The 24573-nt window shown below is 42.7% G+C and overlaps 3 protein-coding genes across 6 annotated transcripts; all 3 read left to right on the top strand.

The window, feature by feature from the left end:
• The first annotated feature begins 184 nt into the window (after positions 1 to 184).
• Positions 185 to 13599, top strand: LOC121560014 (WD and tetratricopeptide repeats protein 1-like). 4 transcript variants are annotated; one of them, XM_041873061.2, is made up of 17 exons: positions 185 to 290; positions 610 to 755; positions 3871 to 4006; positions 4287 to 4370; positions 4486 to 4532; positions 4633 to 4744; positions 4849 to 5036; positions 5866 to 6048; positions 6397 to 6491; positions 6714 to 6829; positions 7078 to 7150; positions 7572 to 7665; positions 7841 to 8011; positions 8266 to 8501; positions 8788 to 8956; positions 10123 to 10315; positions 11486 to 13599. In XM_041873061.2, the coding sequence occupies exons 3-17, from the start codon at positions 3941 to 3943 to the stop codon at positions 11687 to 11689; spliced, it is 2031 nt and encodes a 676-aa protein (XP_041728995.1). In that variant the 5' UTR covers positions 185 to 290; positions 610 to 755; positions 3871 to 3940; the 3' UTR covers positions 11690 to 13599. The 4 variants fall into 4 exon arrangements, with proteins under 4 accessions (XP_041728995.1, XP_041728998.1, XP_041728997.1 ...); XM_041873064.2 differs by lacking the exons at positions 185 to 290; positions 610 to 755 and adding an exon at positions 3135 to 3460 and having other exon boundaries at positions 3931 to 4006; XM_041873063.2 differs by lacking the exons at positions 185 to 290; positions 610 to 755 and adding an exon at positions 3135 to 3460 and having other exon boundaries at positions 3877 to 4006.
• Positions 13600 to 14580: 981 nt separating this feature from the next.
• LOC121560029 (transmembrane protein 222) lies at positions 14581 to 18019 on the top strand. Its single transcript, XM_045215027.1, has 7 exons — positions 14581 to 14753; positions 14998 to 15082; positions 15215 to 15246; positions 15367 to 15463; positions 15785 to 15915; positions 17369 to 17480; positions 17643 to 18019. The coding sequence occupies exons 1-6, from the start codon at positions 14641 to 14643 to the stop codon at positions 17454 to 17456; spliced, it is 546 nt and encodes a 181-aa protein (XP_045070962.1). The 5' UTR covers positions 14581 to 14640; the 3' UTR covers positions 17457 to 17480; positions 17643 to 18019.
• A 1313-nt stretch (positions 18020 to 19332) lies between these two features.
• LOC121560028 (trophoblast glycoprotein-like) lies at positions 19333 to 22609 on the top strand. Its single transcript, XM_045215026.1, has 2 exons — positions 19333 to 19823; positions 20573 to 22609. Exons 1-2 carry the CDS (start codon positions 19564 to 19566, stop codon positions 21585 to 21587), a joined length of 1275 nt encoding a protein of 424 aa, XP_045070961.1. The 5' UTR covers positions 19333 to 19563; the 3' UTR covers positions 21588 to 22609.
• The last annotated feature ends 1964 nt before the right edge of the window (positions 22610 to 24573 follow it).

Below are 24573 nucleotides of genomic sequence, written 5' to 3'. Positions count from 1 at the left end.
TTAGCAACTTCAGAGTCCCGCCCATTTTAAAATAGAAGGGAAACATGGGAACGTTCCATTTGTCTGACGTAGTCCTTTGATCTGATTATTATATAATTGGTAGATTATGCAGTAGAATGATTGAACATAGAGCAAACAAACTTAATTTGTTGTCTTGAGACTCAAGTAAATTACAACAGAAGTCCACATGTCTGTGTCTTTGTAGCATTGTGGGCCTGAGAAACAACATGAATACATACGCATATAAACATTTAAGAAAGAACAAAACAACTTAATGCATTTGACTCTGAGTGAGTGAAACTTTTTACTCTTGCTACCTATTGGATTACGTTTACACGAATCAGATTGGCATTTGAAGCAATGATCTCAAATAAGCTTTTGTCGTAAAACATTGTAGACTATTTAGCATTTGGAGGACAAGTCAGTCACAGTGTTGACTTATTATCAGTCACTGCAGTACAGTAGTTCAGATTTCACAGTCCGGGAGCTAGTCTTGTTCACTTTGGCATACAGTGGTGAACGTCTTGATGAGTTGGAGCAGTCTTTGGTTTTCTTGACTTTGGCATAGACCAGGAACGGCACTTCACCCTTTTCATCTACCTCCTCCAGGTGGTTGCTGCCGTCTGCTACCTGTTGTTGAGAAGCCTTGTTGTCTGTAGTGGGCCATGGATTACAGACCTCTGTGGCCACAACGTCGTACACTACTGACCCAGTGTAGCTGCTGTGTCGTCGGACACTGCTCTTCTCCAGCTCAGGTAAGGGAGGCAACTGCCTCAAAGCCTTCACCGGCCTTGGGGTGTCCTGCCCTGGGAAAGACCCTGCACAGAGTGAAACATAAACAGTGAGCTGAGTGTGATGTGGGGAAACATGTCCAACTGCAAGTGTGATGCACAACTGACTCTGACCTCTGTGTTCTCTTTGGGACTGGGTTGACTTTCTTTTTGAGGATGCTGGTCCAATGATGTTCTTCCTTAGTTCTGAGGTTGTGACCTCAATTGAATCTGGGCGCTGCAATGAGCAATCATATAAGTATTATTCCATGCATTTGAATGCCAGCTTTACATTAAGTTGTACTATTTTCTGGAGCAGGACATCCACAAACAACAGTCAATGGTAATGTAAATGAATTGGTAAGGTGAATGGTACATTCCCAGGTATTTTGTACACTGACCCTTTCACCAGAGATCTGTCCCATTTCGGCCAATGACAACCTGGACGTCTTTCTACTAATGGAAAAATGCAGACAGGATGTCAGCAATACCTAAAAAATACTCATAAAGGGCCATAATACAGGAAGAAGTATTACCTTTTTGAACGGATCGCACATATAATTGATACTATGGGAAGTAGGAGAAGGGATAAAAGACACAGACTCCACTGCACTGGTGACAATAGTCTCCACAAAATCTCCAGAACCATGGCATTGACTTCCTGACATACACAGAAGAAGAAAAAAAAGTATACTTAGTATCAGTTTATGGCACAACAAATCGATCATAGAATTAGAGGCAGAGGCAGGAGAGCTGCCTGGGTGAAAACAGGAGTACAAAACATTTTGAAGGTGGTCTTTGTATGATTAATGATAAAATGTTCATATTTGAAGAAATACCATGTCACTCTTCATTTTAGGTGCAAGTTAATGCCTTTATGATCTTGTCATGTCCACAAGGATAATTAAAACCACATGCGTACGTGTTTCGGCTGCTATGCCTTCTTCAGAGTGTGTAGAAGAAGTCTCTGTGCCAAGCTTTGCCAAGGGTTAAATAACACATTCAGAATTTCTCTAAGAAAGAAGTTGAACATCCATAGAATGGGTGCTTACCCTTAGATGCCTGTCTCCAGCTTGTGAACTGAACCCCTTGCCTCACCAAGACAGACCACCAGACAGACCACCAGTTGTAATAAATAGAAGCTGCAACAAAGTTTGGGGAAATTCAGCACTACCTCTTTGGTTGTTATGTTAATTGCACAGCAGTAAGGTTCACCTGTGACTTCTACTGAGCTGAGTTCTGTGCTTCTCTATTTCAAAAAGTCAATACTCTAAAGCAGCTTCCTCTCCTCATCTGCACTGATCTGATATCATAATGTAGATACAACGGTGAGCACTGGTGAATGTCTACAGGTGCTTTCTACTTTATGAGACGATTGTCCATGCCACTGGACCAGTCTCACTGACATGCAGTAATATCATGATTGAGAGTAATGGAAGACCATTTACATATGTATCAGGATATATCTATTATTTTATTAATGATTTCAGGATTAATTTATTATTAATTCATTATTTTGTCCCACAAGCCACACTCCTTCATACATCTCAACAGGAAAACAGTGCTGAATGCCATTGCTGATCTCATATTGCATTAGGTTAATAAGTAGAAAAATATAGATGTGGAAAAAGTATCAAATTTTCATACTTGAGTAAAAGTAAAGATACCTTCATAGAAAATTACTCTATTAAAAAGTATGTCACCCAGTAAAATACTACTTGAGTAAAAGTCTAAAAGTATTTGGTTTTAAATATACTTAAGTATCAAAAGTAAATGTAATTGCTAAAATATACTTAAGTATCAAAAGTAAAAGTATAAATAATGTCAAATTCCTTATATTAAGCAAATCCGACGTATAATGTTCGTTATTTTTTTATTTACGGATAGACAGGGGCACTTAGACATCATTTACAAATTAAGCATTTGTGTTTAGCGAGTCTGCCAGATCAGAGGCAGTAGGGATGACCAGGGATGTTTTTCTGTCCTGCTAAGCATTCAAAATGTAACGAGTACTTTTGCTTGACAGGGAAAATGTATGGAGTAAAAAGTACATAATTTTCTTTAGGAATGTAGTGAAGTAAAAGTTGTCAAAAATATAAATATTAAAGTAAAGTACAGATATCCCCCAAAAAATACTTAAGTAGTACTTTAAAGTATTTTTATTTAACTACTTTACACCACTGGAAAAATAAAATCAAAACATGCAAAGGATCTTTGCAACTTTTTCATTTGTGGAATTGACCTGTCACTCAACAGTACAGTCGTGCGACGAAAAAAAAACAGCGGTGCAATTCACAGAGTGGTGTACTCATAATTTTCTTCCTAAACTTCGTATACAAAGGCTAGTTCACGTCAGCTTGTTCACGTAAGGGTAGTGGGAGGGTTCAGTCAGTTGAGAAACCAATGTAAGTAGTGACAGTCAACACTTGTAAATTCTTAGCAAAATATTGAATATGAAGCGCTCTTGCTAAAGTTTGACTTTCATTGGTAAGGAGTAGCTCAAGTGCTAGATAGATAGAGAACTAGTGCATTGAGAATTCCCAGTTTCTTGAATAAATAATCTCACGTTAGCTTAGCTAGCTAGCTACTGTAGCTCAGGAATTTAGCTGGCTGGATAGCTGGCTCTATCGTTATCTGGAAACTTGGGCAAAGATTGGGAACGATTTCGAGGTGAAGGCCAGACGACACAGGTACAACGCTTTTTTTAGGGAATGCCAGAAATATCTAGTTACGGTGACGGGGCTGTATCTGTATGTCTGTGTTTTTGGGAGGCCAACCCAGCCTGCTGTCATTGTGTGCGTATAGGGCTTGTTATTATTGGCTATTGGTAGCTAGCCTCCCAGCAGCTAATCCAGCTAGCTACCGTTAGTTGGCTAATGTAAACATCAGTCGCAATGGCTAGTATTAGGAAGGAATTGTGTGTACATAGCTATCTGAAGACCGCCACTTGGCTAGCTGAGATATAACCAGTTGACGTTCTAGTTAGCTAACAGTTATGTTTCAGTATTTAAACCTCAAAACACTTGGGAACCCCTCATCTATTTAGGAGGTGTACATTACTCCAGTGTCCATTGATGTCCGTTCTATTCAATTTCTCAAGTTGCAGCCCATTCCTAGAGACTGTGCAGATGCCATCTGACCTTTGACCCTGCACCTCTAGTCCGTGCTCAATGACTTGCTGTGAGGCCATGTCTGCTGTGAACATCACCAGAGACATCCTGCACAGGCAGATCAGGGTGAGTCCAACGTTTTAAGCCCCTGTTTTTATGAAATACTGTACTATTTTACCCAAACAAACCGACCTAGTTAATTCCCACAGAATTTAAAATTTGACTTTGACCTGAATTTTCATATTTCGTTTTCTGGATAAAAAAATCAACAACCCTCAAATGCAATCTGCATTGCAATCTATTCAGTAATGAGCACTAGTACACTGAAATGCTTTAATTATGTTGGACAGAGTGAGACAGGAGATTTTGGGGGGAGTCAGGTGATGTTTTGCCTTAATGTCTGCAGGACAAAAGAGCATTGGGCTTCCAAAGGCAGTATCATGTCACGGACCCCTTCATCAATAGACTTGGACTGGAGGCAGAGCTGCAGGTGATTTGTTTGTTTGTGTGTGTGTGTGTGTGTGTGTGTGTGTGTGTGTGTTTCTGCACACATACAGCATTAACATCTTTGCCAATTTGACAGCCTGAATCTGTTGTGTCAACAGGGCCACACTGGGTGTGTCAACTGCCTAGAATGGAATGAACGGGGAGAGTAAGTCCTGAGCTGAAACCAGGGTTCTATTTACTGACCATATTTACCACGTCTACATTTATGTTGGCCTATCTGTAATGTTTGCTCTTGTTCTATGCAGTCTGCTGGCATCGGGCTCAGATGACCAACATTGCATCATCTGGGACCCCTTCAAACACAAGAAGCTCACCACTATGCACACAGGGCATGCAGCAAACATCTTCTCTGTGAAGGTAAAAACATAAACTGCTTGATGGGGAAAGTCTGTGTGTAGAAATGAAGCTTCTTTCTTATTGTTTCTTATTTTATTCTCGTTTTTTTCCGTCCCCCCTTGCAGTTTCTCCCTCACTCAGGTGACCGTATCCTAGTGACGGGTGCAGCAGACACTAAGGTTCACGTGCATGATGTGTCAGTCAAGGAGACCATCCACATGTTCTCCGACCACACCAACCGTGTCAAGCGCATCGCTACGGCCCCCATGTGGCCTAACACCTTCTGGAGTGCTGCAGAGGACGGCATCATCAGGTCAGAGCCCCAGTAGCTAGCTAACCATTGGAGCATCCATATATGTTCATTGGTTAAGGTGATACTGTGTCAGATAAATTGTCAGATGCATCATGTTATTTCTACTGGCTTGTAGTAGAATATCGAAGGTGAAAAGATAACATGAAACAGTAAGGTTGGAATGGAAGTGTTATGCCATGGGCCCCTTCCTTACCTCAAGCCGTTCCCTACCAGTTCCTTGGCTCTCCCAGGGACTTCTCTGGGTCTCTGTGGCCACATGCCTCCAGCAGCACTTCCATCACACACTGTCTTGGAGATTAATGTATCTCCAGACAATACCCTTTAAGTATCCTTGAAAGCTCAGGTGTGATGTTGGCATTGTGGACTACTGCAGATGCGTGGTTGGCTTCAGGCTATGGTTTCCATAGGGGGGTCAGCTCAGACACAGGAGGTGAATGATGGGGGGGGCTTTAGTATCCTACTGTCTCTACAGTACATCACTGCCTGACTTTCCCCCGTACATCACTGCCTGACTGCCCCCTTGCTTATGACTCAAAGGGCCAATGTTGCAATGATGGCTTATGTTTTTGTTTTTTGACTAACCCAATCAGTAGTCTACAACCTCAAAATATGGCTCCCACGTACAGAGTATAGTAGTTAGTTGTTTGTTTTTGAGCAAGCTGGCTTTGGACACAAATTGCAGTTTTGCAACAACTTACATGCAATTAAACCTTGCAAAAGTCTAGTATTTGATAGAATTCAAAACAAACAATATTTAAAAGAGCTTAGCTCTGACTCTCTGGAGATGATTGATGTCATCATGATGTGCTTTCTTCTACTAATACTTTAGGCAATATGACCTGAGGGAGAGCAGTAAGCGTTCGGAGGTGCTCATCGACCTGACGGAATACTGTGGTCAGCTGGTGGAGGCTAAGTGTTTGGCTGTCAACCCGCAAAATAATAACTACCTAGCAGTGGGCGCCAACGGGCCCTTTGTACGCCTCTACGACATGCGCATGATCCACAACCACAGGTGAGTAGTAGTCAGGCCCGAATCCTAACTTGAGATCGATGCATGTGACTCAAGTTTCCATTGATATCAATACATAATTTACGTGAAAGTCCAAGTCATCTCAAATCTGAAGTTAGGATTTTGCTCTCACTGCTTGACTGTCAAATTTGAGTTTTAATTGAATAGTTTTTAATTTCATATCACATAAGGAATATGCACGTCTATTGGATAGAACGTCTAATATGTCTCCCTACTACTCTGGGCTATCATCAGTCATACCAATGTTATTTTCTCAGCTTCGAGACTTTTTATGTACACAGATGGAGCATGTTTTGGTAATCATTTGTGTTTCTCCACTCCCATTCACAGGAAGTCTGCGAGTCAGAGCACATCAGCAGGAGTGCACACATTCTGTGACAGGCAGAAGCCCATCCCAGACGGAGCGGGGCAGTATTATGTCGCAGGTGTGTGTGTGTGATCGTATGGTTTGGCTTATTGCACAAAATGTATTAATAAAAAACAGCTGTGAACACTTTCTATGAAGCCCATACAGTATCTACAATGCATTATAAACAGTAAAAACACACATGTTCAATGTGTGAGTTATAATGCAGTCATTTGCAATATATGGAATTAATTTCTGTATGCCTCTCACCCAACTTCTTCTCCTTGTTCCATCACCTCAGGGCACCTGCCAGTGAAGCTCCCTGACTACAATAACCGCCTGAGGGTCCTGGTGGCCACCTACGTCACCTTCAGCCCTGACGGCACCGAGCTGCTAGTTAACATGGGAGGAGAACAGGTAAGGCTGCTTCCTAGAAGTGGAAACATCATAGAAGAGGAAACGTCCTAGAAGTTAAACTCTTATTTCAGGTCAAACCTCCAGGTCAGCCCACTAGGCAAAAATCCATCTCTTTCTCAGATTGTCAGGTTTGAATCCCAACAAGCATACTACTTTAACTCTCAAACCAAATCATTAAAGTTGTTGATTTACCTGTGGTTGGGTTAAAAGGGTAACTTTGCCGGGAATGTATTTTCTCTTGTCTGCAGGTGTATCTATTTGACTTGACGTTCAAACAGAAACCGTACACCTATCTGCTTCCGAAAAAGTGCCAATTAACAGGTATTATGACTATGGAAATAGCCCAAAGCTTACTACAGTATTTGGCCATTAAAATGACATGTACAGTATGCATTATTTATGACCAATGAGTTATATGGAGGGGTGTAGTTGCTCGCTGAAAGTCTGCCCATAGTTTATATACAGATCTGGGCATTAAAAAGTGAATTCTTCAAAATGCCTTGCAGCAGCAATGTATGTCAAGGTACATTGTCAATGTGACAAACTACTCTCTCGCAGGGTGACAACCACCAAGGTCATTATCAATCACTTGACAATAACCCATGGAATGAAATGCATTTTTGAAAAATGTCCCTGACGGTGCAGTTACTTTGCGGCAAATGTTCTTTACTGTTCTGCAGTACTTTGTAACTTTAATGCCCAGAACTGTATGGGGATTTCTAAAATCTTGATATCCCAACAGATGTTCAGAATGGAAAGACAACCAACGGTGTGTCAAATGGAATTCACTTGCCAGCCAGCCGACTTCGATTCGCAGAAAGCAAAGTCTTCTCTGGGTAACCTTTTTCTCGCGTTTGATTTTAATCGTTAATTTTCACCTACATATTACATTCAGCAACAGATAGCTTAGCCCTAGTGTATTTATAGAAACACAACGCTATGGTCGGTGACATCCCTAGTTTCTCTCTTATCACTCTCTCATCTCGTCCTCCTCTCATCTTTCTTCCCTAGTTCTGGTGATCTGCCGCCTCACTTGGAGCGGATAAAGCAGCAAGCCAACGACGCGTTTGCGCGGCAGCAGTGGACTCAGGCCATCCAGCTCTACAGTCTGGGCATCCACGAGGCCAGCCACAACGCCATGCTATACGGGAACCGTGCTGCCGCCTACATGAAGCGCAAGTGGTAGGCAGCTTTTTCGACCTTGATCCCTAGCTAACCCCTAGCCTCATCTACTCTCCTTCTGTGTTTCTCCTGTTACAGAACATGGTCATGTTCAGTAGGGCATACTGTAGCAAAATTGATGAGTTCAGGTATAACGTCCCTGTTTCATCACGTTTCAAACGGTTTACCACTATGCTGGTACACACATTGTGTGTGTGTGTGACTGTGTGGTATTTACAGTTGTGTGTGTGTGATGTGTTCTCTCTCTCCCCCAGGGACGGTGACCACTACGATGCGCTGAGGGATTGTCTGAAGGCCCTGTCCCTCAACCCTGGGCACCTGAAAGCCCACTTCCGGCTGGCACGCTGCCTCTTTGAGCTGAAGTACGTGGCTGAGGCTCTGGAGTGCCTGGATGACTTCAAGGGCAAGTTCCCCGAGCAAGCCCACAGCAGCGCCTGCGACGCCCTGGATAAGGACATCAAGGCCGCCCTCTTCTCCAAGATGGACTCTGGTGAGAAGGGGTTAAATGGTGATGCTGGGTTTGGGTAATCGTTTCCCCCCACAAATAAAGTGTGATTTTGGCTGACCTCTGACTTTTCCATCACCTTTCCCCACATTGACTTACAATATGTTTTTTTATGTGTTGATATATTGCTTCAATTCAAAATACCTTATGTATACCACAAAGGCAATTGTGCAAATTAATACAGTGTTAGTTAGTGTATGGATTTGATTTGATATAATGCACTGTTTTATTTGTTTGTTTTTGTTTATTTCCATGTCGTGTCTGTTCATAGCTGAGGACAAAAAGGGCAACAGCTCGATCCGTTTCCACACGTTCAGCAGGAAGGAGCCCATCCCGGAAGACGAGGTCGTGTTGAGAGAGCGCAGCTACGACTACAAACACCGCTACTGTGGTCATTGCAACACCACCACAGACATCAAGGAGGCCAACTTCTTTGGCAGGTCAGTGGAGCATTTTAGACACTAAAACCACTCTATATGTTAATATTAGTTGTTGACCTGTAAAGAAAAGTAAAAAGCATGAGCTGACGCACACATTTTTTGTAGAGGTGCTGACTAATGTTATGTTTACTAATTCAATTTTTGGGAGCATATATAATAGTGTGCAACATTATTTTCAGACCTTTTAAAAAAGAAACACATTATGCTGTTCTATAGAAACTTCGGTGCCTCCTTAACAACTTAATAACGGATTCATGAGCAGTTCATAAGGTGTCAAATTGCGGTAGTTGACATAAGAATGAAAGAATGCTCATGTACTGCTTATGAATGCCTTGTTTTGATCAAGAATGCATTATGAAGTCCTTATTTAAGTACCCTTCAAATAAAATGTTACCGAAATGTCTCTGCCACCTGTGTGCCGTGTCAAACAATGACAAGGTCTAACAGTTCTCTCGCTCGAACAAAAATATAAACGCAACATGTAAAGTGTTGGTCCTATGTTTCATGAGCTGAAATAAAAGATCCCAAATTTGTTTACATCCCTGTTAGTGAGCATTTCTCCTTTGCCAAGATAATCCATCCATCTGACAGGTGTGGCATATCAAGAAGCTGATTAAACAGGATGATCATTGTGCTGTAAAAGGCTGCTCTAAAATGTGCAATTTTGTCACAACACAATGCCACAGATGTCTCAAGTTTTGAGGGAGCATGCAATTGGCATGCTGACTGCAGGAATGTCCACCAGAGCTGTTGCCTGAGAATTGAATGTTCATTTCTCTACCATAAGCCGCCTCACAGCCACAGACCACGGCTGCTGATGTCAACGTTGTGAACAGAGTGGGACAACATTCCACAGGCCACAATCAACAGCCTGATCAACTCTATACGAAGGAGATGTGTACCACTGCATGAGGCAAATGGTGGTCACACCAGATACTGACTGTTTTTCTGATCCACGCCCCTACTTTTTTTTTTTAATGGATCTGTGACCAACAGATGCATATCTGTATTCCCAGTCATTTGAAATCTATAGATAAGGGCCTCATTTATTTATTTAAATTGACTGATTTTCCTTATATGAACTGTAACTCAGTAAAATCTTTGAAATTGTTGCATGTTGCGTTTATTTTTGTTTGGTGTATATATAATCTCTCGTGTCCCCCCAGTAAAGGCCAGTACATTGTGAGCGGCTCCGACGACGGCTCCTTCTTCATCTGGGAGAAGGAGACTGCTAACCTGGTGCGGATCCTCCAGGGGGACGAATCCATAGTCAACTGCCTACAGCCTCACCCCAGTTACTGCTTCCTGGCTACCAGCGGCATCGACCCTGTGGTGCGGCTCTGGAACCCAAGGCCAGAGGTCATTAACAACATTATTCAATTAAATTAAATTCAAATAATTTAATTTCCCCCATGAGCAAACTTATTTTGTGTGGAATGGTAGGCTACATACAGCAAGATACAGGATGTATAAAACACATCAGCACCAAGGACACTATATACAGTGCCTTGCAAAAGTATTCATCCCCCTTGGCGTTTTTCCTACTTTGTTGCATTACAACTTGTAATTTTAAATGGATTTTTATTTGGCTTTCATGTAATGGACATACACAAAATAGTCCAAATTGGTGAAGTAAAATGAAAAAAATAACTTGTTTCAAAAAAGTCTAAAAGATAAATAATGGAAAAGTGCTATGTGCGTATGTATTCACCCCCTTTGCTATGAAGCCCCTAAATAAGATCTGGTGCAACCAATTACCTTCAGAAGTCACATAATTAGTTAAATAAAGTCCATCTGTTTGCAATCTAAGTGTCACATGATCTCAGTATATATACACCTGTTCTGAAAGGCCCCAGAGTCTGCAACACCACTAAGCAAGGGGCACCACCAAGCAAGCGGCACCATGAAGACCAAGGAGCTCTCCAAACAGGTCAGGGACAAAGTTGTGGAGAAGTACAGATCAGGGTTGGGTTATAAAAAAATATCTGAAACTTTGAACATCCTACGGAGCACCATTTTAAATCCATTATAAAAAAATTGAAATAATATGGATCCTCAAAGTGGTAGGCATGTTGTGTAAATCAAATGATACAAGCCCCCCCAAAAATCCATTTTAATTCCAAGATGTAAGGCAACAAAATAGGAAAAATGCCAAGGGGGGTGAATACTTTCGCAAGCCACTGTATAGAGTAGATGCATTTAAAAAGCAATCCATTCAATCACCAACATGATTGATTCTTTGATAAAATGTATTTGATGATTAAAAAAAATACATTTACAGCCAAGAACTGCCAATACATGCATTAAAAATGATCAAGGATTGCGCAATAAATAAATAAACACAATAGTACATCTGATTATTGGATTGTCACAATTGAGGCTGCACTATGATCTATCCTTTCCTATGGCCTCCTTTGTAGTAGTCTGATGTAAAAAAAAAAAAGGCTGACTTTACAATACACCAGAAGTGAACCCTTTTCTTACCTTTCTTTCTCTCCATCCTTTTCCATTTTTCCCTCCATCATCCAGACGGAGAGTGAGAGTGGGAACGGGCGCGTGGTGGAGGACATGGAGGGCGCGGCTGCAGCCAACCAGCGACGTATGAACGCCGACCCCCTGGAGGTCATGCTGCTCAACATGGGTTACCGCATCACAGGCCTCGGTGGCCGCGGGCCAGAGGGCTCAGACGATGAGGACAGCTCAGACGGCCAGGTGCAGTGCCGGCCCAGCTAGACTAGCAGGCCCAACACCACATACAGTATGGAGGCAGCAGGACGCAAGGCACTCCTCCCCTACCCCCTCCCAAACCCTGAGGCTGTCTGTGTGTACGTCTGTGTGTGTGTCTGTGAGGAGGGGGAAAAAAGCACCATAGAGATTCCGTTTGTCAATGTTTCATTCACCCCTCTAAAGCGAAGGCAACATCGAGTGAATGTCATGTCACAGCTCTGCGCTATGCACCGCCCTCCTCCTTCACATCCCGTGACAGGATTGGAGGAAACCAGTTTGGCGAGGGGATTCCACAGGGGTGACAACAACGACCTTTCACCCCTTTTAAGAACACCAACGACATCACCTCGGCCTCTCCCTCCGTTGCTCCATGCCTGGGGGTACTGGGCCTATACGGTAAAGGAGAGGAGAGCACTCCATCACTCCCCAATCTCTCACTATGAGCTAGGAGTCAACCACTTCGAAACCCTCTTCAAGAAGGAGCACGTTGGAGGGAAACACTACAAGCAGAAGCCCCAGGCCTCTGGTAGTGTAGCCTGCAGACGGCTCAGAGGTTAGAGGTCAAAGCGAGGCCCCAATAGTCAGTGTCCTCATTGGAGGATGAGACTTGAGGCCACAGGAAGTTGCTTTGTTTCATCTCTAGTGGGCTTTTCAAATGGAGTATAAGAGGTCACTCTCAGCCCCTCTCCAGCTCTGAAAGTTTCTACCTAAAGTTTTCGATTTACAATCATTTTTTTAAGTCGTTGGAATATTGGTCAACAGGAAGAGAGCACAAGAAGTCTTGCCTTTAAGTGTTACCCAGTCTTGAAGTGTTTCTCCAACTCAAATTAAATGTGTTGATAGGATTGTGCACCTTGTTTCTTTTAAACACGGTTTGGCAAAAAAAATAGTTTTTCTCTTGAAATTTGTTCAAAGTTTTGAAAGTAAAAATGGCCAAGGATTCATGTTGCATTTGCTTTGTCTGTTATCGTTGAGAAGTTATTCTTGTGGCTATATATGCCTATTTTATTGACAGGTATGCAAAATGTTTCCCTCTTACTTTTATTATGTAGGTTAAGACAAAGCTGTCAAACTGAAGCAGTAGCTCCTCACATTTTCTCCAACATTTGCTTCTCTGTCATTTGTTGATAATGATGTAGAGACAGATAATTCTAAAGGAGGGTTGTGGGGTTAAGTTTAGGGGGTTTGATTTCATTGATAGTCAGGTGTTGATTGGTCTGAAAATCTGTCGAACTTTGTTGTACTAAGGCTGCAAAATTCTGGTAATTTCCACAAAATTCCCAGTTTTTCCAGAAATCCCGGTTGGTAGATTACCGGGATCCGGATGAAATAAGCATGAAATCGGGAATCTTCCAACCAGCATTTCTGGGAATTATGGGAACGTTAACCTATGTTGGACTGATGCTCTGAACAGAGAGAGGTAAAGTGATTGAGAGAGAAGGGTATTTCACTACCCTAGGGCAATACCACCAGTCCTAATATCACTCATGCATGGCATAGAGGCCATCCATTTGGTGGCTTTTGGGGATCAGGGTCCCCACACGAGCACTTTCAGCTTTCCCCAGAAAATATCTTCTTGAGATCCTTTTGGGGGGAAGATTGGGATAGGGATTTTTCCCTTCCTGTAGCTTTGGACCCAGCATGAGTCCTCTGCTGCAGTTGGAGTTCTGCCTATGAGGTTATATGAGATTGTAAATGGCAAATTTGGACAATGAGCCTCTCGGTCCTCTGGCCGGCCAGCAAACCTCCAGCTCACTGATGACTTAAGGATGGAGTCCTCAAACACTAGGCTTCCATGTGTAATTTCTTTGTTAAAAAATAATTTAAGAAATGTTTTATTTGTTTATTTTTCTTTGGGAAAAATCCAATGACAGTTTGCTGCAAGAGAAAAATAAAAGAGGACTAATATTGTTGAACCACTTGTCTCGAATTTGTGTTTCACCTCCGACCTGTATTTAACCAGGGTAATGATGATTTGGATTGTATTAGTCATGTTTTCCACCTGCACACTGTTCCTAGGCTACACACAGGTCCACAACTATCCATTCAGTATCTCTGCTCCTGGCAAGATGCAGCTGAGGTCCCTGAATATCTGGGCAACTCCAACAGGATGAACAAAGTGGAGCTTTCCTGTCATTTAAAAATGTATTTTAGCGTTTCAGCTTTTGCTGACTTTTTAATATGTGCATAATACATCATCTGCCAAGGAGAGTTGGGAGTTAGAGGGGTGTTGGAAACACATGTCTTACATAAACTAATGAGGGTGACCTAGATACACTGAACAAAAATATAAATGCAACATGTAAAGTGTTGGTGCCATGTTTCATAATCCCAGACATTTTCCGTAAGCACAAAAATATTATTTATCTCAAATGTTGTGCACAAATTTGCATTTCTCCTTTGCCAAGATAATCCATTCACCTGACAGGTGTGGCATATCAAGAAGCTGATTAAATAGCATGATCATTACACAGGTCCACCTTGTGCTGGGGACAATAAAAGGCCACTAAAATGTGCAGTTCTGTCACACAACACAATGCCACGGATGTCTCAAATTTTAAGGGAACATGCAATTGGCATGCAGACTTCTGGAATGTTCATTTCGCTAACATAAACTGCCTCCAACATCGTTTTAGAGAATTTGGCAGTATGTCCAACCAGCCTCACAACCATATCCGGCTTCTTCACATTGGATCTTTGATAAATCTTTTTTTTGCTAAAAAGCTATTTTCCCATTTTAATGGAAATCGAAGGTACTTAATTGTTACACAGAAATTATTTGATATTGATAAAAAAACGGCTGCATTGGGCCTTTAATTAATATCCAGGCTGGCTTTGTGAGATTTGGTGCGTGACTTCTTTGCAGACGGTCTGGAACGCGGCAGCCATACGCGCCTACGCAGTTTTACGCAGTTAGTTTAGCAGCCATAGCCGGCGCCACACTGTCAAAATTACTGATGGCGGATGAAATAGACATAATGATTAATTATAACGGGGGATACGAAAAAATAGACCGGAAAAACAGCCGTTATCCGTATTGTATCGTTTGGACACCTATTCCAATATTGTCGTGAGTAGCCACTTTTCCGGTTGTTTTCTTTTGCTCACAATCTGAAATGGAGACACTATTTACGTGACAGATCATGTTGATAAACATCAATGGTCATGTAGGGTAGCTTGCATTATAACTAGTGAATTTTCAAATACTATGTGGCTGGAATTAAAATGCCCATACCGTTAGATGCCCTATAATATGCGCGCACTCTTTATTCCTAGGACCCCCCAATACAGTGCTGTACCTCTGTTTTGTTCAGGTGGTTGCTCCCCTTCATTGGTCACATGGGGATCTGTACTTCTGCAGGCGTGATAAGAGACTTCGCTGGATCATACTTTGTGTCTGTGAGTATATGCAGATCTTGCTTTATGACAGTAGGCCTACAGCTTTATGTGCATAAGCCGAATAAGCCTAATGTTATTATTGGACCATCTGTTTCGTGATAGTTCCTCAACATTTCCCATATTTCCTTTCAGGAAGATAATATGGCCTTTGGAAGACCAACAAAGTAAGTTGGCATTGTTCGTTCAATGCATGGAGCTAGGCCTGGCATATAGTGCTCAAAATTGACATGCAGGCATTGCAGTTATGTAGTAAGGTATTTGCAACATTGCTTGTCTCTTAACAGGTACTGGAAGCTTGATGTTGATAAGGTGTGTGGCACTGGCTCAGCTGCCTGGGACAAGGCTGTGCACGATGCATCGGAGGAGTACAAATGCAGGACGGTATGAACATTGACAGTGTCATAATGAGACAGACAGGAGGGTCTAGTAGTGGAATTATATTTCCTTCCTAGGTTCTATTGAACATCTTCAAAAAAGGCCTATTTAACATCTTCAAAACAGGCCTATTGAACACCATCAAAAAGGTTTATTGAACACCTTCAAAAAAGACCTATTGAATGTTTTCAGGAAAGGCCTATTGTAAAGGGTAAAGGTATTTATATGTACATGTTTCGTACAATGATTGTAAAGGCCCATTGTAGCGATATTGACAAAAACACCTAGAGTTAGACCTGACTAGCCTTCTTCCTCTGTCTCTTGTAGCACAACCTCTGCTGTGATAACTGTCACTCCCACGTGGCCCTGGCCCTCAACCTCATGCGTTATGACAACAGAACATCCTGGAACATGGTCAACCTATGCCTGCAGTCCCTTATCCATGGCAAGCATGTCAGGTGAGATACCATGCAATTATGCAATGAAGAGGTACTCTACTGTATGTAACAGAGTATGCTCATTCCTGTCCTAACCTAGGCACGAACACTGGACCTTCTATACAACAATACTTGGCACTCACAAAGCATCATTCTGACTGACCGATCCCTCTATGTGTATGTGCGTTTCCTCTGGATCATTTGACTAACTGGTGTGGAAGGGCTAGAATCAGACATGCTGATGAAATGGGCAGAAGCAAACTATTCAACACCTGTCTGCATGACAAAACAGAGCATCGCCGAGTCTGAACAAGCACGCATGCACCCCTGCAGAAGGGACAGAGGAGCTCCAGACGCTGTGGAGAAACCCCCTCATTATTCTCCCCCGACCCACATAGGGAGCTGGCGTCACTGCTTTGTGCAGCCTCCACATTATCGTCCGAGGGCACCACATCCTTAAACAGTGGGGCGCCATGTAATTAATCATTGCCAGATGTGGCCCCCTCATCACCACATCAACTCTCTGCTGGGGCTCTCACTACTGGATCAGGGGGGGACAGGGGTGAAGGAGAGGGTGGAGGACGGGGAGGGAGTGAGGGGGAGGGTGTTGGGTAAACCTCTGGGAGATAAGGTAGTTGGTCTGCCCTCAGTGCCCTGTGTAAATTACCCTGGCTTCGGGGAAATTTTACCGACTGCACGTCCTTACCGGTCCCTATGTACTGCCCTACAAAGGCAAAGGTAACCCTCAAGCATTTTATCGCCATAAACTAAGGACTGTTTCATCACGTAGAATGTTTATACCTAAAAACATTTTCTTGACTTTGTGCAGAATCTACAATCTAAATGTGTTTATCCAACACTCTTGTTGTTTTTCTGTTTGACTTTGTATGGTCATTTATTTGACTTAAGGGTCATTGGTCAAATCAGTGCTCATTGTTGATATGCATATAAAATTACTTCAGAATAAGATAATAAATCAGTGAATTATCACTTATCTACCTACAACATATTTGGCTGGACAGCAAATAAATAATAAGCAATTTTTCTCAGTTTCACTGTTTGCATAGTTACTGCTCTTTGTATTGCAGAGCTGGTAACTGCAGTCAAAACATGGTGGAACAAAGCCAAAGTGCAGTAACTTCAGTTACTGCTGTTTTCCTGGGTTTTTACTTGGATTTTGTAGTTGCTGCAAATTTCAAACTCAAACTTTCTCTGAAACGGAACATAATTGAACCAGGTCACTTTGTCACAAGATAAAACTGATACTACAAAGCCTGATTTCAGTCTTAATTCAATTTTGACCAAAAATGTGTAGTTACTGCGTTTTGCCTTTGTACGGCAGTATAGATGACAAATGTCTTAGAGTATGTGTTTTTGAATGTGTTTTTGACCAACTGCTGAAATGTGAGGATTTAATGGCTGCTGTTACCACTCTCACTGTGCTCTCTCTCTCTCTCCCACTGTCCTTCCCCAGCTGTGTGGCCTTCCTCAAGACCTGGCTGCCCTTCCTCATGCTGACTGGAGCCCTCGTCACCTTCATCCTAACGCTCAACCTGCACTGACCACACAAGGAACTCTACCTACATGTACATATTACCTCAATTACCTCGACTAACCGGTGCCCCTTTTTTGGGGGGTATTCTTTCTTAAAACTGCATTGTTGGTTAAGGGCTTGTAAGTAAGCATTCCACTGTTGTATTCAGCGCATGTGACAAATAACATTTGTTTTGACTTGATTTGATTTGAAGGGACACGGAGAGGGAGATGGAGGAGTGGAGAGATAATACAAGGGATTTTCCTGCTCAGCTGTAATCACAAAAGGGAAAGAAGAAGAAGAAACATTTCGATGGGACACTTCTTTGTGCAGTACTAATATTCACACTCTCCGACATCCATCAGAAAGGTGTCATGAGGGCAGTTATGTCCAGCTGTTCTGGCTTGTTTTGAAGTACCTTTTACTCGATTCAGAAAGGAATGTTGTATAAATGAATGTTTGGCTTGGAATAGTCATAACCATAGATATAGAACTGATATAGCATCTGCTAAATGAAGAGAATTTAAATGTAAATGTATTGTCTATGGTCATAAATTCATATTGGTCTCTTTCACTGACCCCTAAACTCCATTTAACCAGTGTGGGCCCTCTGTCAAGAACTACTGCTCTTAAATGCCCCAGCTAATACCAGCTCATCATTTTACTTTGTAATTGTTTACTGTATTTTATCAGACAGTATTCGTTTTTCATGCAATAAGTTCTCTGAAGCAACATGCTTGGGAATGGTAATATACTGTACAGTAGTACATAATCATGACCACGCATTCGATAGAATTACAGAAATTGTGGGAAATAGGCTATACCATATAGGCTAGTAAAGTCAAATCAAATTGTATTTGTCATGCTTCGTAAACCGGTGTAGACTAACAGTGAGATGCTTCCCATCAATGCAGAGAGAAGGAAAATAGAGAAATAATAGAAAAGTAATAATAAATACACAGAGTAACGCTAACCTTCCTATATATACATGGGGTACCAGTACTGAGTCAATGTGCAGGGGTACGAGGTAATTGAGGTAGATATGTACATATAACTAGGAATAAAGTGACTAGGCAACAGGATAGATCAACCGTAGCAGCAGCGTATGTGATGAGTCAAAAAAGTTAGTGCAAAAAGGGTCAATGCAGATAGTCCGGATAGTTATTTGGTTAACTATTTAACTAAACTATTTAACTGTCTTATGGCTTGGGGGTAGAAGCTGTTCAGGGTCCTGTTGGTTCCAGACTTGGTGCATCGGTACCGCTTGCCGTAAGGTAGCAGAGAGAACAGTCTATGACTTGGATGGCTGGAGTCTTTAACCGCCTGTTATTGATGTCCTGGATGGCAGGGAGCTCGGCCCAAGTGAGGGCAGCACGTAGCCTCGAGGTTAGAGCGTTGGGTTCGAATACCGGAGCCAACAAATCTGTCGCTGTGCCTTTGAGCAAGGCACTTAACCCTAATTGCTCCAGGGGCTCTGTACAATGGCGACCCTGGCCGTGACCCCACTCCCTGCAGGTGTCTCAGGGGAGTTGGGATATGCAAAAAAAATAAAAAAAAATAAAACATCCATTACACACTTGTGTGTAACAGGACAAATATAAGCACCGCCAAATTATTAAATGTACTGGGCCGTGCGCACAGCCCTCTGTTTTTTGTTGTTATTTATTGGAAAGGCAATACTTACGTTTTTTGTTGTTATTTATTTGAAGAAATGGAAATGAATTTACATAATATGCATGGCCTACTTGTTCATTGTTTATAAACTGTTAAATCATATCACACAAATACACCACAGAGGTCTACTGTACTGTGTACTGCGTGGATAGTAGAATATTATGCGTGTCTGTGCCTTTAAAAAACGTTCACTGTTATTCCTCTCCTTGATTCTGCGCCGGTATTTCAACTCAAGCCAACAATTCGCCAGTCCTGTTGCTCAGCAGATGAAACATCCGTCTCACTCTCACTCAATGCAGACACAAACCATTGGGCTATCATTTAGCAACAACGAAAGGCTAACACCTCATTGTACCGTTATATCATAATTGATGTGCATGATACGGCGTAATGGGACTCACCATCACCTGCTCCTTCTGTATATTCTGGTATTTGTCAGTTTAGAACTTTTCTGTTGAGTTATGCATAATTTGGTGATATTTATGCTTTTTGGTGCGCTACTCTGTGCGCCCCGCCAGTGCTTGGAGTGCCCATCAGGCTGCCAATGCTTTGCTGACACGCGCACAGTGAAATGCGTTTCCAAGGACCTTCGCGCCATACCACAAGATATTCCAGGATACACAAAGAATGTGATCATCACAGGAGACAATATATTCAGAATTGGATCTGAGACATTTCAAGAACTGAAAAATGTCACCAACATCATTTTGAGCAACAATAGGTGAGTAAATATTCTCATTAAAGAGAATTGTGTTCTGAGGTGTCACTACAGACCCTGGTTTGATCCCAGTCTGTGTCACAGCCGGCCCTGACCAGGAGACTCATGAGGCAGTGCACAATTGGCCCAGCGTTGTCCGGGTTAGGGGAGGGTTTGGCCTGCTGGGATGTCCTTGTCCCATCGCACTCTAGCGACTCCTTGTGGCGGGCCTGGCGCCTGCAAGCTGACTTCGGCCGCCAGTTGTATGGTGTTTCCTCCGACACACTGGTGCGGCTGGCTTCCGGGTTAAGCGAGCAGTGTGTCAAGAAGCAGTGCGGCTTGGCAGGGTCGTGTTTTGGAGGATGCATGGTTCTCGACCTTCGCCTCTCCCGAGTCCGTATGGGAGTTGCAGCGATGGGACAAGACTGTAACTACCAATTGGATATCACGAAATTGGGGAGAAAAAGGGGTAAAAAGTAAAATATATATATATTTTTAAAAAATTTAAGAGAATTGTGTTCTTGCCATTGTAGAGATTTCACATTTTCAACCATTGAGACGTATGCATGTGTATTTACTAGCCTATACATTAATGAATATTTTTTGAGTTATGATTCTAAACTACAACAAAATGATTATTCCATGAATGCCATCACACCAACTTATGAAATATTTAGAGACCCTATTTGAGCATAACAATCATTCAGCAAACATTACTTCCGAGTCCAATAAGTGGTTTGGGGACTGTAAACATGGTCCATCTGTCTTCCCAGGATCACAGAGGTTGCGTCCCACAGCTTCTCTACCCTTTCTTACCTGCGCTCCCTGGATATGAGCTGTAACCATCTGGCTCTCATCCACCCTGAAGCACTCAACATCCCAGGGAGTCCTCTAAAGGAGCTCAACCTCAGCCGCTCCCTCTATAATTACACCTCCCTGACTGATCTCACCAACGCACTGCGCTGGGGAGGCCTAGGAGGGCTGCACAGCCTAGACCTCTCCGGGAACCGCCTGGTCTTCCTACCCCCAGGGATGTTCTCCCACCTCCCCAGCCTGCAGCACCTCCTCCTGGGTAACAACTCCCTAGCATCGCTCTACAACGGCACCTTCATTGGCCTGCTCCGCCTGGAGCTGCTCGACCTGACCCACAACTTTTTCAGGGCGTTCCGAGGCGATGCTCTGGGGGAGCTGGAGAGGCTGGGGCAAGCCCCCCGCATCCTGCTGAGCCACAACCCCTATGTCTGCACATGTGAGATCCGAGACTTTGCCGTGTGGCTCAAGAGCTCCCAGGCTCAGGTGTGGGATGCAGAAGCCCTGACCTGCGCCTCACCCTGGGAGTTTCAGAACAGGCCCCTGCGGGGGCTCGGGGTCCAAGTTATCGGATGCCATGCCACTTCACCATCTTTGGTCGGAATCAGAAACGAGGTGGGTGACCTCTCCCTGCAGACCTCCTACGTCCTCCTGGGTCTGGTGCTGGGCTTTGTGGGCATGCTCTTCCTCTTTGTTCTCTACCTCAACCGGCAAGGTATTAAAAAGTGGGTGGTGAAGAGGCGAGATGCCTGCCATGACGTGTTGGAGGGGTATCACCACCGCTATGAGATCGACACTGACCCACGCCGGGAATACCTTTCAAAAGACGTCAGTGTCAAAGAGAAGCCACCGACAAACGGTCGTTTTGGACAGGCTCCCTCAGATAACCGCTTATCACAGCTACCCACTGAAACCTGTTTAGTTCAGATCCCCTCAGACACACAGCTCAAACCAGGCTCCTTCTCGGTGGATTTGTGATTCCTCATTCCCTGGAATGGAACTGGACTGAGTGAACTTGCATTCAGGGTTGGGTAGGTTACTTTCTAAATGTAATCTGTTACAGTTACTAGCTACCTGTCCAAAATTGTAATCAGTAACGTAACTTTTGGATTACCCAAACTCAGTAACGTAATCGGATAACTTTCCCCTTAAGAGGTATTAGAAGTAGACAAAAATGATCCATAGAACACATTTGTGTGTCATGATAGTGGTCTCTGACTTGTGGTCAGGCTGGCTCAGGTGGAACAAACTTAAACCTGTGCTTTTATCAATGCTGAATTAAATGTCATTGAGAAAACAGCAAACATCCTTTCTGAATTTGAAAGTAATCCAAGAAGTAATCTAGTTTTTCAAAAGCATCTGTAATCCGATTACAATTACAGTTTTTTTGTAATCAGATTACATGTAATCCGTTTCTGCCCAACCCTGCTCACATTTGTTAGGGACATACCTGTATCATACATTTCTGTACTGTTGAATATACAGTTCTACAGTTTATACTCATATAAGAGATGTAATTATGCTATTTAATGGAGAGCCTATTTTAAGTGTGAACAGCCAAGCTCGTTGTACCTGCATGTAGCCTTCATGCCTTTCTTACTGTGGCCACATTTTTACTGACTTGCATAGATTTAACCAAGTTGCTATCTGTCTTTGGTGTTGTATGTATTATTATATTATACTTTGTGGGTCTTATTGACACATCTAGATGGAACCAAAGCAATATAGCATACCTGAAGGGTCTTGACTGCAAAACTAACCTTGAATGTCTACTCTTTTGAGAAGATTCAATGATTCCACGCTGCACTAAGTCATCTTTTTGTCCTTAACTGACTTTGTAACCAGACGTGACAGGGCAAGAAAGAAAGGGCACATATTTTCAGAGTGCAGAAGTGATATGGTATCGAAGGGATGAAGCATGATATGGTGTGGTGTATAAACTCATGTGCATAAGTTACCAGTTGGATGTAAGATCATTTAAATTAAACAATTGTAAAACCCGTTTGTGCTGCTCAATAAAACAAATGTTCAAAATGTTATCAAAATCACATTTGCTGTAAGTTTCCAGTTAGTCTTAAATTAACTTTACAACTCTACAGGGAACTCTTGGAATTACACTGCTCCATTGCCCACTTCTGTTACTATGTGTAGGGCTAGTGTGATTCTCCTGTTTAACGCAGATGGGGATAGGGGGATGATTAAGTGTGTCTGTAGGGGGAAAGTGGGACAAGATGAAGGATGCTAGTTAGAGTTGCACCTGCTGGCTCTGCAGATAGTGGTGCATCTCTCTATCCTGTGTGTGAGTTTATTTGCAGGACTTTGTAACTAATGATCGCTATTGATCAAAGCAGCACTGACAGTATATATTAATCTCCATCACAATGCTACTGGCTCTGGTGTGTGTGAGTTTATCTATTCAGTATGCATATTTGAGTGATCTTATTATATGATATAGCACTAAATGATGTCTGATATGTTGTTGCAGTAATGTAAAGTGCAAATCGTTTTAAAGATTGATTGCTTGCTACACACATGTTTTCAAGGATGTCAAGTCCATATTTTAATTTGCCATTAAGTGGCATCTTCAGCTAAAAGTACATATGCTAAGTCACCCAAGGTAAGTGACGTGTTGCACTGATACACTAGTGATACAGGCCTCAGTTGATGTCAAAATGATGGAGGTGTAAGGAGGAAGTGGTACGCACTGGCAGGATTTCTAAAACACCTGGAAACACTGGCTATCATCAGTAATCCCAGCAAGGTCTACATGCACTCTACTGAAGACAGTAAATGGGCTGGGATTCCCCGTGCACTGAGTAAGGTCAAAGCCAGTCCTCTAATTACATGCACTTGGTGCAGCATAGGCCGCGCATTTCTCCCGGCTCACTCATTATTTGTTGGAAGAGAGGGGAACTCTGAAGTATGGGGCATAACCTACAGAAAGTCATCACAAAAAAGGAGAGTAGATAAAAGGTTCATAAGCTCGAAGCAAACGACACCTGGAAGCGTTTCAATGGTTTTACGTGATTGGTGAGCCCATGTTTTGCGCTATGATTTTTCAGCTACTGGAGGTGCATTGCACCTTTATTTTGATTGGAAACAGAAATCTATGATATAGACATTGAATGTGTTTAAATAGTTCATTTTCACCCTTTTACCAAGGAATACGATCACCTCACCACACCAACTACATTTGCCAGGCAGCTGTTTTACACCAGCAAGCTCCACTCACATCAGTTATTTCATGCAGTAAAGTGAAAAATATATAGAAGTTATGTCACTTTTAGACTGAGGTATTGCTATTATTGTGTGACTGGGTCGTATAGGGGGTTTAGGCCAGGTTTTTAAAAAATTTACTCTTCAGAGAACCAACCCATTTGGGTCAAATCAGTCAAATGTGTGAGGGTGCCCTCTACTGGCATGAGCTTACTGTCTCTGTTAGAAATGACCATAGAAGTAGGTCACTCTAATTCTATGGTCATATCTAACAAAGGGATGACATGTTGCCTCCTGTGACGCCATAGGCCACTGTATTGCAGTACCACAACAACCTAATTCCAAGAGTCCAATCAAACATAACGAGTATCACAAATTGCCTGAGGGAAGGTTGCGTTTGAATTTGAAGTATGACTCTGAAATAAAGTTTGTCACAATTGATATCTGGGTGGGTGATTTTGCTTTACACACTGGACTTCCAGATGTTGAGGCAGTTTGTGATAGATACCCTGATGCCCCCCTTGATCCCGAAGCAATGGGCCAGCACCCCTCCTATCAACATAGACACACGGACAGTTCTGAGAAATCTCTACCAACACTGGACAATGACACAGGCCACCACCGGACACAGATCTCACCATACCATCAGAGATGCTAATACACCCATGTTTGGAGCCATGTTTGGAGAACCTCTTACCCGACTAACTGAGCTCGGGAGTGGGGAGAGAGCAGGATCGAGCGGACCTGT

This window comes from Coregonus clupeaformis, unplaced genomic scaffold (genome assembly GCF_020615455.1).
Source record: "Coregonus clupeaformis isolate EN_2021a unplaced genomic scaffold, ASM2061545v1 scaf0356, whole genome shotgun sequence".
Taxonomy (NCBI): domain Eukaryota; kingdom Metazoa; phylum Chordata; class Actinopteri; order Salmoniformes; family Salmonidae; genus Coregonus; species Coregonus clupeaformis.
The sequence above is the reverse complement of the archived record's forward strand: the minus strand, read 5'-3'. Positions and strand labels throughout refer to the sequence as shown.